General features: G+C 54.9%; 6 protein-coding genes across 6 annotated transcripts; 4 read left to right on the forward strand and 2 right to left on the reverse strand. All coding sequences in view use genetic code 12, as the record gives it.

The window, feature by feature from the left end:
• Window positions 1-1,971: 1,971 nt before the first annotated feature.
• On the reverse strand, window positions 1,972-5,223 carry DIURU_004663 (uncharacterized protein; the record flags this gene model as incomplete). Its single annotated transcript, XM_034157561.1, has 1 exon — window positions 1,972-5,223. The coding sequence occupies one exon, from the start codon at window positions 5,221-5,223 to the stop codon at window positions 1,972-1,974; it is 3,252 nt and encodes a 1,083-aa protein (XP_034010500.1).
• Window positions 5,224-7,313: 2,090 nt separating this feature from the next.
• Window positions 7,314-8,747, forward strand: DIURU_004664 (uncharacterized protein; the record flags this gene model as incomplete). Its single annotated transcript, XM_034157562.1, has 1 exon — window positions 7,314-8,747. One exon carries the CDS (start codon window positions 7,314-7,316, stop codon window positions 8,745-8,747), a length of 1,434 nt encoding a protein of 477 aa, XP_034010501.1.
• A 1,729-nt stretch (window positions 8,748-10,476) lies between these two features.
• On the forward strand, window positions 10,477-12,075 carry AGP3 (Agp3p; the record flags this gene model as incomplete). Its single annotated transcript, XM_034157563.1, has 1 exon — window positions 10,477-12,075. The coding sequence occupies one exon, from the start codon at window positions 10,477-10,479 to the stop codon at window positions 12,073-12,075; it is 1,599 nt and encodes a 532-aa protein (XP_034010502.1).
• Window positions 12,076-13,834: 1,759 nt separating this feature from the next.
• Window positions 13,835-14,866, forward strand: RME1 (Rme1p; the record flags this gene model as incomplete). The annotated part of the gene is made up of 1 exon (XM_034157564.1): window positions 13,835-14,866. One exon carries the CDS (start codon window positions 13,835-13,837, stop codon window positions 14,864-14,866), a length of 1,032 nt encoding a protein of 343 aa, XP_034010503.1.
• A 1,013-nt stretch (window positions 14,867-15,879) lies between these two features.
• Window positions 15,880-16,401, forward strand: DIURU_004667 (uncharacterized protein; the record flags this gene model as incomplete). Its single annotated transcript, XM_034157565.1, has 1 exon — window positions 15,880-16,401. One exon carries the CDS (start codon window positions 15,880-15,882, stop codon window positions 16,399-16,401), a length of 522 nt encoding a protein of 173 aa, XP_034010504.1.
• An 81-nt stretch (window positions 16,402-16,482) lies between these two features.
• Window positions 16,483-18,228, reverse strand: KRS1 (lysine--tRNA ligase; the record flags this gene model as incomplete). Its single annotated transcript, XM_034157566.1, has 1 exon — window positions 16,483-18,228. The coding sequence occupies one exon, from the start codon at window positions 18,226-18,228 to the stop codon at window positions 16,483-16,485; it is 1,746 nt and encodes a 581-aa protein (XP_034010505.1).
• Window positions 18,229-18,260: the final 32 nt, after the last annotated feature.

Below are 18,260 nucleotides of genomic sequence, written 5' to 3' on the forward strand. Positions count from 1 at the left end.
TCGCTGCGTATCCCTGTGGTCATTGAGGTCGATGCGAACCCTCGACGCGTCGGTGGCGGCGCTCGAGGGACACCGCCCTCCCCGCTCACGTCGGCTAGCGGTGAGGCACGCATTTCAGCGTCGACCTTGGAACCAGTGAGGGGAGGAGGTGACACCTCGTCGTGTGTATCGTATGCCACACCAACCCAACAATACTTTACTGATTCACCATACCAGGAGGTCTTTGCACTGTCTATTGTGGGGCTAATGGACGAGCCATTGCTACTGGGCGGATTTGGCTACGCGCCACGCGCTTCGACAAAAACAATGAAAACACTCAAGGGACCCCACCGTCGCCAATAGAAATGTCGTCAAACGCTGTCTGTTCAGGTATTTTGCCCTTCCTCTAAGAGGGAAGGAGCATATCAGGGTCGGTCGTATCGACGCTGTCGTGGTAGTGGCACCAGCCCTAAACCCTCAACAAGTTGAGCAACACCCCCCAAAACAACCCCAATTCTTCTCAATAACAATATGTGGGATAGCATTAACATAAAACTGAAGGTGTATCTGGACGTTTTAGCGGGTTGGTAACTGTGGCCCACTAATCTCACACATTACTTGAGCGAGCAGATCAGGGGCCAGCGCTACGCCATATTAGGTTGGCAGTTAGATTCACGGTGGCCTATTTTTCAGTAGTCTAGATTTGTTTCGAGTAGATCTGTGTGTAGTTCAGCGTGACTGGAGTGGCAGAAGCCAGTCGTCCTGCCTCACCCATCCACCCGCCAGTGACGTCATCACCGAGGGAAGTAAATTGAGGACACACTATAGGTGGCCCAAACCACTCACTTAAAAAGCGGCTTTGTTGAAACTACACCAAAAGCGAATGAGAATCAGAATATCGGTGGTGATTAGTCTTTACCTTGCCCGTTTGTCGATTTTTTGTCAATTGTAGTGCCAGTTGAGATGGTGAGTTCTACTATGGTGAGTTTAGTGCAACGTTGTCATTAAGCGACTGATGGCTAGAGCTATACTTGCATTTCTCGGACTAGTGGGCCCACTGTCTACCGAGTGGGTATTGTTGGCATGTTGACGCATTGCCGCCATCGGTCTTATTCGACCGTTGCATTAAGCCATGAAACATCACTTGGCTCCCACCTAATCAGTACATAGCCGCACGCTCCCCCAATCATGAAGGTCGTAAACTCATATACTTGATTAGTGGATACTAACTCCCGCTTGAATACATATTTTTGTTTGTCCCGGTAACTCCTGACCATGAACAGCTCCCTACCGGCGGGTTCATTCAACCCTAGAGCTAATTCTGGCCATTTAGAGTCTCATGTAGTAGTCTTATCTCCATAAATACAGAGAAGCAAGGTTTTTGAACTCGATCAGACTTAGTCGAATTTTGAACTCAAGTGGGTACAACCCGTAGCAATGGCGTCAGGATTTAGTTATTATTTCAACCGTTGTTTAAAGGCTCGAAAGGTGCTAATGGATTGGAAAATAATTAAAAAAATGACAATATAGATTGAGTTTAATGACATGTGAAAACTTGAAAAACCACAAATGTCAAAGTAGTAAGAAATCTTTGGTAGTATAACGGTTAGTATTTCCGCTTGTCACGCGGGAGATCGGGGTTCGATTCCCCGCCAAAGAGATCTTTTTTGTATTCGTATTATGGATGATATATAGAGAGGCCGTGGGAGCTCCAGACGTCCTCTAGTGTTTCAAAGCTTATACTCAATTTCGTGGAGGCTTTGGGTATGACGATATCACATCGCAAGTAGTTGGTATCACTCAACTGAATTTACGTGTTTCGTCACACTTCTACATTAGATTGCAGAACGTTTAGATATCCCTTCAAAAATTCAAGTCAGAGTAAGTTTTAGTAAACACATCGGTAAATATTCCCTTATAAATTTTCACTTCTACTTCAATTCGATTTCCATCAAACAATTATCCATTAAGTAATTAAAAAAAAATAACTAACTAAATTTCTTCCCTGAAAACACCTTGTTCCTCAATCTTTGGGGTGGACAAGCTGAACTCATCGGAGAGGTCAGACGGTTCACGTTGAAGAGGTTTTTTCGCCTCGTCCGAAGAGGTCGTCGAGGGCTTAGCGGCGTCGGCGCTGGTCGAGGCGTCAACGTCTTTGGCGCCGGCGACACCAGTCTTCCCCGCGTTGGAGTCCGCGGGGGTAGTATAGAGAGGAAAATCTTCGTCGAGGGCGTCGATGGGCTTCGATTTAAGGTGCGACGCGTCGAGGGGCTTGTCGTCGGCAACCTTAGCGTCGCTCACCTTGGGGGCAGGGGGCTTGGAGTCGATGGCGTCGAGAGGCTTAGCCGTGAACGGCTTCGCGTCAGCAGAGGCGTCTGCGGGTTTGTTGTCAACCTTGGAGTCGACAGCATCAACGGGCTTCGCCGACTTGTCAGCAGCAGTGGCGTCAGCGTTGGCAGTGTCAGCCGCCTTGGTGGTGTCAGTCTTAGTGTCAGCGGCGATGGCATCAAGGGGCTTGGACGAAGAGTCAACCTTCGAGTCGACCTTGTCAGCAACCTTGTCGGTGACCTCATCGGTCTTGGAGTCGACCTTGGTGTCAGCCACCGTGGCTTCCTTCTTAGCGTCGGCCTTGGTTTCCGTGGGCTTAGCAGTGGTGTCAACCTTCACTTCCTTCTTGGGCTCAGCAGCCTTAGCCTCAGTCTTGGCGGTAGTGTCAGCCTTGGCCTTGTCAGCAGTGGCAGCCTTGGCCTTGTCAGCAGTGGCAGTAGCGGCAGCGGTCTTGGTCTCCGTCTTCTTGGGCTCAGAGGCTTTAGTCGTCGTCGCGGGCTTCGCAGTCGTAGTCTTAGTGGCGGTCGTCTTCGCCGCGGGCTTCGTCGGGGACGACGGCTTCTGCCCACTGGGACTGGAGAAGAAGCCGGCAAACGGATTGCGGCTCTTCTTTTCCTTAGTGCCGCTAGTACTGTTGAACAGAGACTTCAAGTTTTGCCGGTTTTGTTCACGCTGATCTTTATCCAGGGACTTCGCGGCGGTGTCCTTCTTCGGGGTGGTCGGGGTGGCCTTCGCCGCGGGCTTCGCCTCCGTCTTGGGCTTAGCTTCGGTCTTGGCTTCAGCCTTCGCTTCGGTCTTAGCCGCGGGTTTAGCCGGCTTGATTTCGATGTCGTCGGGGATCAACGACTTAACCTTTTGCTTGGACGGCGATAACGGGGTGGTGGTAGTCGCTTTCTTTTCCGTGGCGGCGGTAGCATCCTTCGCCGCAGAGGTGGCGCTGTCCTTGGCTTCAGTGGCGGCATTCTTAGCTTCGGTAGTAGCATCCTTAGCGTCAGTGGTGACCGCCGACTTCGCTTCGGTGGCTGCCGCCTTCACCGGTTCTTCCTTCACTGGTTCGGGTTCTTCAACCGTGAACAACGACGACGTGTCCTTCCACTTGGCTTCGTCGGGCTCGCCCCGCAAGTGCTCCGGGAGGGTTTCGTGGATCTTGCGCTCATCTCTCACCCGTTCGTCAACGTGAGCCTGGACCTTCTGGCGGTTAGCCTGCTTCGCCTGTTCCTGGGACTTTTGTTGACGCTTGAGGTCGTCGATCTCGTCGTCGAGCTCGTGGGCCTCGGTTCTGGCCGACGCCAATTGGTCATCCAACCGCTTCTCCAACACCTCGATGTCTTCGGTCGTCTCGGCCCGTTCGCGCTTGGCCGTCGCCAAGTCCTCAGTGTACTTGACCACTTCGTCTTGTTGCTCGACGAGACGTTGTTCCAATGCCTTGATTTGTTCCAACAATTCGGCGTTGGTGTCGCGAGCTTGGTTGTGGTCGTTTTCCACTTCCTTGTGGGCGTCGGTGACCTGGGTGAGCTTGGCGTTGTGTTCTTCCAATTCGGCGTGGAGGGGCTTGATTTCTTCGTCCTTTTCCGCTTGCAAATCCTTCAACTCTTGCTCGCGCTCGGCACGCTTAGCCGCTTCCTTTTCGTCGAGCTCCTTGCCGACGTCGACCTTCTTCTTGTCCAAGGCTTCCTTGTTTTCGGCGTGCTTCTGTTCGGTAGCGCGCAAGTCGCGGGTGGCGGCTTCAATTTCCCCGTCGAGTTTAGTGAGCAGCTCTTGGTGGGCCTTTTCTGCTTCTTGCTTCATCAACGCGTGGTTGGCAAGGCGCTTCTTGTGGGCCGCTTCCAACTCGGCCTTTTCCTTAGCCTTTTTCGCCTTTTCCTCTTCCTTGGCAAGCTTGTGTTGGTGGGTCAAGTGCTCACGCTCCGCCCGCAACGTCTCGGCGTGCTTACGTTGCGACGCCGCCTTGGCGTCGATGTCTTGCAACACCGGGCCCACGATCCGCTGGGCCATGGCATTGAGTTCAGCCTCGGTGATGGTGGCGCCCAAACCCAAGTCAATGTCACCGCGGGCGTGCTTTTCCAACCGTTCATGGGACCGCTTTTGCGCCAACGCGAGCGCGTTGGCGTACAATTGCGCCTGGTTGCGGAAGTCTTGAGGCGACCCCAGCAGCGAGATCAGCTTAAGCCGCTCGGCAGCCTGGCGGTTGGCCGCGGCCAATAAGTTAGGGTTGATGGCGTCCTGAGCCGAAAACGTGTTGGCGCGCTTTTGTTGGGCGACGCTGTGGGTGTAGCCTTCCTTAAGCGACGCGGCGGCGCCTTTAGCCGCCAACGACTCCTCCTTGTTGTTGAGGAATTGGGCCGGCTGGTGGGCGGCAAGCCCCGACCGGTAGTCCAAGTCGGGGTTAAACCGCGAGTTCAACAGCTTCAGCGAATTGAGGCCGGCGACCTCGTTAATCTTGGTGATGTCGAGCACGGCGGCGTCGCCCAGAGCGTCGGCGGCGCGGCGAGCCAATTGCGAGGTGGCAATGCCCCCGCGCTGCTGGTTGTGCTCCGGGTAAATCCGCAGCGTCATCGTCCCCGTCAGCTGCTTAGCGGCGCGGGTGTAGATGCCGCTGTGGTTGAACGACGGGATCCCGGTGCCGGTGGTCTTGATGGTACCGGTACGCAGTTGTTCGTCGGCGCGGGGGTCACGAACGGCGGGGGCCCGGGCCAGCGTCGCTGCGTGGTGGGCTTCTTGCGCCACGGTGCGCTCGTAGGCGGGGCGCACCGTCAAGTCGGCCAGCGCCGCCAAGAGCGCCGCCGTGTCCAGGGCGTTCAGCTGGACGCCGACAGACTTGATGGGGGTGGTGTAGATCCCCAGCTTCAACTTCTGCTGGTAAAGCGCCGTCTGCAGCAACGGCTGCCCCTCGGTCACGTAGTGTGCTTTGGGCATTGGTGGAGGTTTCTAGCGTTGAACGACAGTCGGGGGCGGACAAGCTAAAAAGGGGGGAGGCAAAACTTTCGAGAGGGGGGTGGTTGGGGGAAGGAAAATTTCCTGGCAGGAGTGGTGGTGCGGTGTCGAGGCTTGCGAAATTCTTGTACTGCACACAGGCAAGCTTCGAAGGCAGGTTTTTTTAGTAAACTACGTATGGGTTGATTGACCGAGAATTGGCTCACGGCGGCGTCGCCGAGGCAATTAGTGGTGGTGGGGGAAGTGGGTGGTGGCCATAGGTGAATGGTACGAATGAGGTAATTGTTAAAGCTATGGGTAACCGCTAAAGGCCGGGGAAAACCCTTAGTTGTCGAGGTGTGGTGTCGTTGGCGTTTGACGAGAGGGCCACAGCAATCGTCGCGCTGACGTCACGGCGCGGGGCGATGTTTGCCTATCGCGGCTGAAGGAGGTTACGGGGCGTTGCGGGAGGCCCGGGATCGTAATTGGCGCGGTGTCTCAACTCGGGGAACGCCGACAACCACTGGCCGCTACCGATTGTGTGAGTTGCCACTAGCGTAAACGGAAGGGCTCGAGCCCCACTAGCAGTAAACTACTGGCATCAACCACGGGAGGGGGTTGCCGAATTGGTGATTGCTTGCTTCGTCGCGACTTTTTGCGTTGCGAGCCCTTGCACAAAAAACCGAAACAATCTAATGAGAAGAAAGCAAAAACAACACCCACATTTTGCTCAAAGTGAAATTCGAAGCCGTACCGCCGGCAGCATCGCCTGTATCGGGAAGGTAGCCGCCAATTGGTCCCCTATTCGCACAATCTAGGATACTCGGATATCTAGGGGACGCCGTGTGCCTATCGAACACGTGTCTGAGGTGGGTTGGTTACCAGCCTACCCAACGTTGCTTGCCCCACCGGATTAAAATGGGGCTTTCGGCAGTCTCGGTGCAGGAACGTGTACCCTCAACCAGCGGCTGGTCCTCACTACAATTTTCGCACTCTCTCTCACTGAAACAGAACCAGCCATGCCGCGCTCACCCACACACACGTTAAAAATATCTAAAAGAAATAAACGTGGTTACCATGAGGGGGGTGGGTCACGTGACCATGTCTAATTGATCCATTTAGTTAAAGCTAAATATTCGATGAAAAATACCCATCCAACGTGTTTCGGAATTACTCTTCCCTGCATCCTCCTCGTACTGGTATACGAGAATAGCCGAAATATGTATCGCACTAACATTATTTTAAAAAAGCTGTGCCATTATTGAGAATATCGTTATCTCAAATTGCACTTCTATCGTCGTATGTATCGTTGTAATCTCGAAGTTCACTTTGGCCATAGTAATCTCTCTAAACAGAGATAACTAGTACTCTCCAGAGATATGAATAGTGACCACTAAAACTAACCTGACTGAAGTTAGGAGCAAAGGAGCCCTCAGTTTTTGCAACGTTGATGCTGTGATACAAGGCGAACGAGACGTTAGGCGTCACGAGACTGGTGTTGCCAGGTGGTGGGAGGTCGCCACGGCATTTAAGATCTACCACGAGATGAGTACGAGAACGCAAAGGTAACCTTATTTATGGTGTCATTTCTACAATCAAAAGTTAATACCAGCAAAACTTTAAGTGGTTTTATTGACCATCCTTCGGGTGAGCCTTCCCGTTAAGGCGGTTTACTCTCATGGTATTGCCGCGCGGGGACAAGCTATTTCGCACCCCCTATGGGGTCACCGCTTTTACCAAAAGAGAACCACGTGAAATCACCTTAAAGGTGTGGGAAGAGGCTTTGGCGACCTCCGGAAGTCGAAATGCCGCTACCGAATTTCCCGCGACCCCCACGCCGCCTGAGTTTTTTCTTTTCTTTCTTACTCCCCCTATCTTATCTTCAGACAATTCCAGGTGAGTGAGGTTCGAATTTGGTCGAGAGCAATTAAATGGCTACCGGGCTCCCCGCAAAATTTCCCGAGTCAGGGGGCTGACGCTTGTGCCCCCATAGCGGCGATCGGAGATGACTCGGACCGGGGCGCCAAAGCCGCACGATGCCCCGCGCACTTCATTATAGCACAAACGCACCCACTGATCCGAGACCCCCTCCCATGAACAAAACCTCTGGCGCTCGCGAGTACACCCACGACATCGCCTTGGAACATGTCGTCACCGGCGCCTCCCACGCCGACACCGACATGGTGACGATCCCGCTGGCGCTGCTGGCGGCGGTGACGGCGTGCGAGGCGCTCGACGCGGCGCTGGCGGCGCCCCTGTCGCTCGACGAAGACGACCACATCACCTACCCCGACGGCGGCTGGGAGGCGTACCTGGTGGTGCTCGGGTCGTTTCTCGGGCTCATCGCCACCTTCGGCACCCTCAACAGCGTCGGGGCGGTCCAGGCGTACGTCGACAGCAACCAGTTGGCGCTGGTGCCGACGCTGACGGTGCTGTGGATTTTCCTGATCTACATCGCGTTGCTGTTCCTTGTCGGCGTCGTCGTCGGCCCCTATTTCGACGCCCGCGGCCTGTTCCAGCCGATGGTGGCGGGGACCGTCCTCTTGGCCATCGGCTACATGTGTCTGGCGGAGTGCACCCACGTGTGGCAGTTCGTGCTTGCGTTTTCCATCTGTTTGGGCGTGGGCAACGCCCTCTGCATCACGCCGTTGATCCTGGTGATCTCGCACTGGTTTCTCCGCAAGCGCGGCCGCGCCACCTCCAGCGCCACCATCGGCGGCCTGGTGGGCGGGGTGGTGATCCCGTTGATGCTCCGGCTGCTCTACCCGAAAGTGGGGTTCAAGTGGGCCATCCGCATCCTTGGGTTCTTCTGTGTCGGGTGTATGGTGTGCGCCATCTTCCTCGCTCGCGCCCGGCTCGGCCCCACTCCCCCCAGTGAGCGCAAACGGGGCCACCGCCTCGCCCGGCTCGGCCACCGCCTCTTTGACTATACCGCGCTCAAGGACTGGCGGTTCATCTTCCTCACCCTCGGGGTGTGGGCGACGGAGCTCGCCCTCATGTCCGCCATCACCTACTTGCCGCTGTACCTGATGAGCCACGGGATGAGCGAGCTGGAGCTGTACTTGTTGGTGACGATCTTCAACGCCACGGGGATCGCCGGGCGCATCATCCCCGGGTACCTCAGCGACATCATCGGCCACTACAACATCATGGTGTTGACGATGGTCGGCACCATCGTCCTGACGTTTGTCGTGTGGCTCCCCTTTGGCCACTTGCTGCAGGGGATGTGGGCGTTCAGCGCCATCTTCGGCTTTTTCAGCGCCACCATCCTCTCGCTCACCCCCGTGTGTCTCGGCGTCATCACCCCGACCGACGTGTTTGGCCAGCGCTACGGCCTCATGTACTTTTTCGTCAGTCTCGCCAACCTCGGCATGATCCCCGTCGGCGGCGCCATCATCGGCAAGGGCTCCCACGCCGAGTACCAGCACTTTGTCGAGTTTGTCGGCGCGTTCGCCGCCTTCGGCACCGTGTGCTGGTGGGCCACCCGCTACTTTATCGTCGGCAATAAGCTCAACGCTAAGATTTAGGGCACCGCTCTAACGCCAAGATCTAGGGAATTGCTCTAACGCCAAGATCTAGGGAATTGCTCTAACGCTGAGATTTAGGGAATTCGCTTTAGCGCTAGCAATTTGGCATGGGCGAAGATCGTCCGCTATCGCCTATCATTTCCCTCCCCTTTTCAGGTGCCCGTCGAGGCGATCGGGGATAAGCCGCTGTCACAACGATCGCCGTTTCCGGCGTAAAGTATAAAGGTTTTTTTTTAAATAATTGTGGCTCTGGTTGCGATGAGGTATAGAGGGATGTCGCCCTCGGAAGTGGTTTTACCGGGCACTGTGGCGGCTGGGGCGAGACCCTGGCCGCCAGGGCGCCGATTGACACAAACCGTCACTTGTGCAGCGCGGCTATGCCCTCATCTCGGCCAGTGCTTTTTCGCTCTCGTCAATGTCACGACAACATTGCTAATTAACCGTACATAAACGGGCATTGTCGCCGGCGTTTTTCGTCCGTGGGGGGTGTGCCCCTGACCCTAAATCTGTGAGTGATGTCCGGGTAACTCTTAGAATGGCGCGATGACCACCCACGCATTTTTCTAGCGCGCAATTTCGCTGAGTGTTTTTTTTTTTTCTTCACAACAGCACCGGCAAGTTAATTGGTCGAGCAAGGCTCGCTGGTTTGTCACTAGCCACAAGCCAGACGGCGAGGGGTAGAGACAAATCCTGGCCTGAAAAAAACTTGCCGGTCCCTCCTGTTTCTGCCACCGTATCTTCCCTAATAGATGCGAGTGTTCTGGTGATGGAGGAGAGCGAGCGGGGTGTCTGCCCGAGGCAACTTTTGATACAACCTGCCTCGGGGGAGGCCCTGATCGGGTGTGCGGCTTTGTATCCCTAGCGGGCGTCCAGCACCAGGGTGTGCTGGGGGTCTGATCGGCCCCACTACATTAACTCTAATAGCCTTCTGTATTTGCCAAGGTTCTCTCTGATTGCTCGTGTGAACGTAGACCCCTCAGTAACGAGGCTGACGCTGCCGCCGCTGCTTATCCCCGGCACGTGCAATGTCTACTGAAGTGGCAAAAGGGTTTATCACTGGCCATCGGGGGCTGTGATTCGTTCCCCTGCTCCCCCACTCCCCCATGTCGGCGACCGGAAATAGCGCCAGCACGATAAAGTTGGTTATCCCGACATGACATGGATGTGCGTTTTTTTACAGCCCGGCGCCGGATTTTACGCCAGGGCCGCGGGTGTGTTTTTTTTTTTTGCCACTTGCCTCGCCTGGCTGTAGGTCTCACAATGGGACCTCTGAGGGTTGCTGCGGCCCTATTGAGCATATCAGCGTATCAGCAACGCTAAGAACATCTTGGCGCTGCCTGGTAGTGTGGGGAAACGGCGCCCGTGACAATGTTGCTACCTATCTGGGAAGGGGGGTTAGGGTTCCCCGTGAGCCAAACAAGAGAGAAACAGAAACCCTTGCGCACCTGCACCCGAGCGGAGTGACACTCGATGACGTGGTGCCATACATGATGGTCTCAGGTGTGGCTGCGGTGCACGTGCGGTGATGCTTCGGCGACGTGGGGGTTACCCCTACTCCCGAGTGACTTCCGACCCTGTTCGATTAGCTCGAGGTGCAGGCGGGGAGACCTAGCGTTTTCGATATTTTCTCTGCCAACGCCGTGCCATGGCGATTGTGGTTTATATACAAGCGACATCCCAACCTCCACCATAAAATTTCCCCCATTTCCTAAACCACGATAACTCCGCCATGCTGGATTATACCGATACCAAGTCGATACGATCGACGCCATCGCTGAGGGAAAAGGAACCCCAGGTGGTGGTCACCCAGGAGGATGCGCTGCTGGAGACGACGCAGCAGTTGAAGCGGAAGCTTAAGGACCGCCACATCTCGCTTTTGGCGCTTGCCGGGATCATCGGACCAGGGATCTTGATCGGGGCGCTGATGGCGTTGCGCAACGGGCCGGGGTCGATGGTGGTGGGGTTCGGCATCATCGGCCTTATCGCCTTTGCCATGATGCAGCTGTTGGGGGAGTTGCTGACGTTGTACCCTTCGGGCGGGGCGTTCTCGACGTTGGGGGCAAAGTTCATCGACCCCGCTTGGGGGGGCGCCGTGGGCTGGTTCTACGTCATTATCTGGATCGGGGTGTTGGCCAACGAGTATAACACCACCGCCGCCATCCTTGAGTTCTGGGGGCCCCAGGTGCCACTTTACGGGTATGTGCTTATCTTCTGGGCGTTCTTCCTCGGCTTCCAGTTCTTGGGCGTCGGCGCCTTCGGCGAGGCCGAGTACTGGTTGGCGTGGTTTAAGCTCTTGGGGTTGGTGGCGTTCTACATCTTTGCCATCGTCTACTGCGCCGGGGGCATCAAGGGCCACAAGGCGTTCGGCTTCCACTACTGGAACGACCCCGGGTCGTTCAACCACGGGTTCAAAGGGGTGGCGCTGACGTTTGTGTTTGCGCTGACGTTCTACTCGGGCACCGAGTCCATTGCTATTACTGCCGGCGAGCTGCGCAACCCGCTGCGAGCGGTGCCTAAGGCGATCCGCCAGACGTTCTGGCGGATCTTGATCGTCTACATGGGGGTGGCGGTGCTGTACGGGTTGACTGTCCCCTACAACGACCCCGGGCTCACCCTGCAAAACAAGACGCTTAAGCTGCCGATGTCGATCGCCATCCAGCGCGCCGGGTGGCTGGGCGGGGTCCACTTGATCAACGCCTTCATCCTCGTCACCTGTATCTCCGCCATCAACTCGCTGATCTACATCGGGCTGCGGACGATCGTCAACTTGGCCAAGGAGCGCAACGCCCCTTGGTTCCTCGGGTGGGTCAACCGCCACGGGGTGCCGTACATGGCGGTGATCTTGATGAACGCCTTCGGCCTCTTGTCGTTGATGAACGTGCTGACGGGGGCGGCGGAGGCCTACAACTACATCGTCAACATCTCCGGGGTGGCGGTGTTCATTGTGTGGGGGAACATCTCGTTGTACCACATCCGCTTCCGCCTCGCGTTGAAAAAACAAGGGCGCCTGACCGACGAGCTCCCTTACAAGGGGTTGTGGTACCCGTGGATCCCGTTGTTCTCGCTCGTGCTCAACGTGTTCTTGGCGTTGGTGCAAGGGTGGATGTACTTTGTCCCCTTTGACGCCGCCAACTTCGTCGACTCCTACATCTTGTTGCCCGTGTTCCCCGTGTTCTACGTCGGGCTTAAATTGATCAACCGCACCAAGTGGGTGACGTTGGACAAGGTCGACCTCGACGCTGGGCGCCGGGTCGACTTGGACATCCGCGACGACGACGAAAAGGAAGTCGGCGGCTGGAAGGGGGTGGTGAAGGAGATCTTTACCTAAACTAATTATGATCATAAAATAGAGTATATGCTTCTTTTTTCGCGATGAGGCGTGGTCACGTTTGCGCACGCTATTTGCGCCAGACTAGGCGTGTTGTCGACGACTGCCTGGGCCCCCGTGGTCACCCGCTGCCGTTTATAAATTTAAACTCGAAACTTAAATCCCGAAGCCGGAAAGACGACGTCTAACGTTTCTTTTCTTTTTGTATTGGCTCATACAAAATTTCACTCAAGCTTCTGTTTATTTCCGCATTATTGCGTGGTCCACGATCGGCGCCGATCGGTAATGGACCAACACGACCGCTGAGATCTTGCCAAGACTAACAGCCACGATAATGGAACCAAATTAGTGCCATGGTATACCCGACTTCGGCATTCGTGCAAGCGACCATATACCATATAAAATGTGAGAATTATGAATCTTCAATTGATAGAGTTTTTACACCGTTTATGGATAGGATAGTCCTCACTCGCAATTGCAATACTACTAGCTTTTAAATTACAAGTTCAAACAAACGTGATGGTTTGGTATATCTCACCACCTCATAAACGTCTTAATACAATCTTCTCGTCCTTTGATCAATTACCTCAATGTAACCCTTATGAATTAAAATTCGACATTCTCTGACATGGACCTGGTGGACCCATCTATTCGGTTCAATTCGTTAATAAACTATAAATCATTAACCCATGAGCTTGACTGGGACAATTGATTGCTAACTCTGAAAAAAAAATTTCAGAGCAACTCTCGCTTGAGGTAAATTGCCCTCATGACAATCCCAACGGTAGTGCCGTTGAATAAGGTACGCGGGAGAAGCGATAGTCGCCTATAGTGAACGCAGTTGTCCGACAATGCCGCGAGATCAGGCGGGGCGTGCCTGACGCCGGGCTTGGCCGAATTTCAGGTGGCGGGGTGGGACACTGTTTGGTTTCACATTGATATCAGAACCACTTGAAACCGCGGCGGTGGGCTCGATTAACAGTGTAAGCTTACATAGTACTTGGTAAATGGTGTCATCCAGGTTGTCAAGGCGAAATTGAAGTAGCGAGGTGCTGGCTATGGGCTGTGGGGTAACTAAGCACCTAATCTGAAGGCCTGCATCGAGCGGGTTAGGTTTTTCACACGGTTATGTGCGCTGCGGCGAACGGCGATGCCGCCCTCGAGATATAGTGCCCCGCGAAATCCTCGAGACGATAGTGAGGATCTCGAGCTACATAACAATATCCCCCTCAACGAAAGCCACACTTTTCGAAACCGCCACAACCCCGGATCTACCGCTCCCCCGGAGGTGGGTAGAGAGACGAGGCGTGGCGCCGTCGCTGCACTCCGATGCTGGAGCTCACCACACCGCATGTTTCGATCAGGGGTACATCGACTAAACCATCGTTCGCCGTGATCGAAACGGCTTAATGCCATTCGTCTTCAACAAGCTTATCAATCGTTCGAGGTGTTTAGCAACCGCTTTGGCTACCCTATTCGTTTGCAAACCTTCAACTTAAGCGAAGTTTTCGGATTTGACCGCGTTTCAACCTCTTTGCCACCGCCCAAACGCAGCTGCGGCCGCACCCGTATATCATCAGATGATGCTGCCGCCTACAGCGCGTACTTCAGGTACCAATCCAGACCCCGCCGCCCGCCGGCGCTGATTGCATCGCCTATATAAGTACGACCCCCTTGCCCCTTTTTCAAAGCAACCCCGCTGCTGTTATCACTGACCCTGATGAGTGACCTCACCTACGAGACGCTTTTCGCGCCGCCGATGCTGCCGTTGCTCGCCCCAGGCACCATCCAGGACCTCTTCGCCGTCGACGCCGATGCCTTGCCCGAGCTCAGAGAAGACCAGTTTGCCGACCTCGGGGCCGCCTGGTGCCGTCCAGGCACTCCCGGTGCTTTCCAGGAGTGGCCACCCCCTGATTCGTTCCACTACAACATCGGCCTCGCCCACAAGCTTGGCGCCGATGCCCTCGAGATGGTGGGGTGGAACGCTGGCCGGCCGTTATACCGGTATGTGCCTAAGAAACGACGCAACCGCAAAGGGTGGCCGCGCATCTATAATAGCCGCAGTCGCCGCAACCCGGGAGGAGTACTGAAACCGGCGATCGAGGCGACCCCAGCGGAGTGGGACGACCTTCTCCTCGCCGATATCAACCCGGGATACCCTGACAATTACCAGTTGACCAGCTACGACGGCAACTTCAGCTTCCACAGCGACAGCGGCTCGACGGGAGGCTCGCCCCACGCCGACGCTTACTCCACCACCAACACCCTGTATCTTGACACCACCGACTACGGCGACGACTTTACCCTGGAGGTAGAGGCTCCCACGGGCTTTCAGGTGGCGCTGGCACTGCTGCGCCCGGAGTTGCGCCGGATGCGGGTGGCAGCCACCGACAAGCGGTGTCGCCGGTGCCCCCACGTCTCCGTCACCTACGCCGACTTTATCGCCCACACCCGCATCCACAAGCTGGCGCCCCGCCACGAGAAGTGCTGCGTGCCGTCGTGCCCAATGCTGGAAATTGGCTTCACCCGCTTGCTGGACTTGCGGTGGCACTACTACGACTGCCACTTTGAGAAGGGCCAGGTCGCCGCCGACTGTGCCGCCCAAGCGCCGGAGATCGAGAGTAAAATGTACTGCTGCCCCGAGCTCGGGTGCAGCCGCTTTTTCTACCGCCGCGACTCATTGATCAGACACATCCGCAAGGTCCACCAGTTGGACGACGCCGAGACGCTCCGCCTCATGCAAAAGACTTACCCTTACCAGCACAAACTGTGTACCACTTGTAAACACTAGCATTAATAGACATTTCCATGACCTAACCGGAGAATATAAATAATATGAGCCAGTCATATAATACGTTGGACAGTTACCAGGAACGTTTCCCAATTATTAATTGTTCTCATGAAAGTAGTCCTCCTGAGCGCATCGCAAATGAAGGAAGCGTCCTTGGTTAAATAGATTTGATATGATCAGGGTGTTTTTCGCATTCAGCAGAAGGCGTCCACGATCAGCCCCATTCAATATTCACATTAGTAACAAAGATTACGTAGGATGTTCAAGACAGAGAGGGGCTCTTTTTTGGTCGCCACCGTATTTGGTCGCCACCGTCTATGGTCGCGAAAGTTCAGGGCCATAACTCTCGCTACAGCCGTCTGGGCGACGTGGTCTGCTAACAAAAGTTACTCGTAGAGGGTTGTCTGACGGGGAGCCAAAAATGCTACACGGCCATGGGGATAAGGGGAGGACGACTGAGTGCTGGTTTTTTCTCGCCACTGAGTCGAAGGAGAAAATCCTCTTGCCCTTTTTATACTACGGTCTCAATGCTAATTTTGCAGCACGGGTGTAGCATAAGTGGGGTGATTTATAGCCATTTGCAAGCCTGTCGGGTTTGTGGTGGTTTGAAGGGTTGCACGGCCAATGTCAAGACAAAAGGTCTCAACCTGTATTTAGTGGAGAGATCATTCTTGGTAGAACCAATATATGTAGCTGTATATGTGTTTCTCTTGTGCAGCCTTGAAATGTTTATCCTATATCTTACGGGTATGAATGATAAGCAGACACCAGCCGTCTCTATAGATTAGCCCGAAAAAATGGTACTTCAAGTTTGATTGAAAACATTCAAAAGCTTTGCTAATTAGATATTTAGATGTTGAAAATCCAAATGATGACAGTGTATTATGATGGGTGGTCAGCCGTTGGGACACGTCGCGCCGACGCGATTTTTCGGGTCTCCGCCACGAGCCCTGGCGCCACCCACCGGTGCTGGAATCGCACTTTTCAAGCTACACGTAGACTCTTCACCACTAATGTCGTTAATGGGTGCCACCGCGCTGGCGGTGCTGGAACGCTTGCTGATGGAACGGCTCCGCCTGGACTTCGCCGCGGTGCTGCTGCTGATCTCGAAGTTGAAGCCCCCACAAGAGTTTTTCGACGTGCGGCGGGTGCTGAAGCCGGCGAACTTCGGCGAGGTGCAATCGCGGGTGCTGTACAACGTCGGCTACTTCTCCGCCAACTACTTGGTGTGGGTGGCGCTTCTCTCGGTGTACGCGTTGGTGACCAACTTGATGTTGTTGTTTGTGCTGGTGTTCGTCGCCGGCGGCGTGTTTTTGATCAGCCGGTTGCAAGGGCAGGACTTGGTGACTCCCTTTGGCTCCTTCCAGACGTCGCAGTTGTATTTAGGGCTTATGATCGTGGCCGTCCCCCTCGGGTTCCTCGCGTCGCCGATTCTGACGATGATGTGGTTGATCGGTACCACCATCGTCACCGTGGGCGCCCACGCCGCGTTCATGGAAAAACCCATTGAAACCGTGTTTGAAGAGGAAGTATAATGAAATAGAGAACCACCGGAATTAATACACTATTGACGTTTAGGCTCAGTATGAGTATCTCTAATTTACAAAACTATAGGCTTACTTTTGTTCGGCGTCGGGCTTCAACGTGGGGAACAACAACACCTCTCTGATGGTGTTGGAGTTGGTCAAGAACATCGCGATCCGGTCGATGCCGCAACCCCAACCCCCAGTGGGGGGCAACCCGTACTCCAAGGCGTTGCAGAAGGTCTCGTCGATGACCTGGGCCTCGTCGTCACCCTGGTCCTTTTGTCTCGCTTGCTCTTCGAAACGAGCTCTCTGGTCGAAGGGGTCGTTCAACTCGGTGTAGGCGTTACAGATTTCCTTGGTGGCGACGAACACTTCGAAACGCTCACACAAACCGGGCTTTTGGCGGTCCTTCTTCGCCAACGGCGACATCATTTGCGGGTGGCCGAAGATGAAGGTGGGGTTGATGCAGGTGTCTTCCAACTCACCGACAAGCTTGTCCAACATTCTCGCGTTGGTCAAGGGAGGCGCGCATTCCAAGTTGTTGTCCTTCAACAACTTCTTGAGGAACTCGCCGGTTTCGGCAGTGTGCAACTGGTCGCCGGCGGGGAAGGTGACGTTGAACACCTTTTCCAATTCCTCGATCATGTTGATCCGGCGCCAGGGGCGCGAGAAGTCCAAGGTGAGTTCCTTGCCTTCGGGGCCGTCGGGTTGGAACTTGATCTTGTAGTCACCGCAGATCTCCTTGACCATTTCCGAGAAGAGCTCTTCGGTCATGTCCATCAAGTCGTAGACGTCGGCGTAGGCCTGGTAGAACTCACAGGTGGTGAATTCGGGGTTGTGGGTCATGTCGATCTGTTCGTTTCTAAATTGACGACCGATTTCGTACACCCGGTCCATGCCACCGACAATCAACTCCTTAAGGAACAATTCGGGGGCGATTCTCATGAACATGTCGAGCTTCAAGTCGTTGTGGTGGGTGACGAACGGCTTGGCAGTGGCACCACCGGCAATGACGTTCATCATCGGGGTTTCCACCTCGATGAAGTCGCGGTTGTCCAAGAAGCGTCTGATGTACGAGATGATCTTCGATCTCGTCTTGAACGTGTCCCGCACCGAGTTGTTCATGATCAAGTCCAAGTAACGCTTACGGTAACGCGCTTCCTGGTCCTTGAACCCGTAGTGCTCGGTGGGCAACATGTGCAAACAGGGGGTCAACAATTCGATCTCTTGGGCAAACACCGAAAGCTCACCTTCGGCGTTCTCTTGCTTCTTGGGCGACGACTTACCGGGGTAACCGGTGACACCGATAATGTCACCCCGCTTGATCAAGTCGTGGATCTTTTCAAACGCCTCGGGCAGCGAGTAGTCTTGCGCCGCCGACATAATTTGCACTTCGACGCCATCGCCCTTGAGCACGACGAACTTGAGCTTCAGCGACAAGTCACGCTTGGCCATGATTCTCCCGGTGACCTTGACCTGTTCCTCAGGCAAGGTTTCCCCCTTCTTCAACAGCAGGTACTTTTCTCTGTATTCGGGGAGGGTCAAAGTCCGCGAGAACTTGTGGGGGTAAGGAGTGAAAGCGTCGCCAGCCTCGTTCTTTTCTCTCAACTGGTTGATTTGCTTCGACCGGTTTTCAAAGTACTGGGTGGGGTCGACGGGTTCGTCATCCTTCTTCTTCTTCGACGGGGCGGGGGCGGGGGCCAGCTTGGCCTTTTCCGCCTTCTTGGCGGCGGTGGCACGCGCCTTCTGTCTTCTCTTGAGCTCGGTCTTCGACACTTGCTCCCCGGTGACCTCGTCGAGGTAAAGCTTGGGCTGCTCCTTGGTTTCTTCGGACATGGTGGATGAAAAATTTGTGAGTGCGAAGAGCT

Source organism: Diutina rugosa (assembly GCF_008704595.1).
Source record: "Diutina rugosa strain CBS 613 chromosome Unknown scaffold41_size130375, whole genome shotgun sequence".
Lineage (NCBI taxonomy): Eukaryota > Fungi > Ascomycota > Pichiomycetes > Serinales > Debaryomycetaceae > Diutina > Diutina rugosa.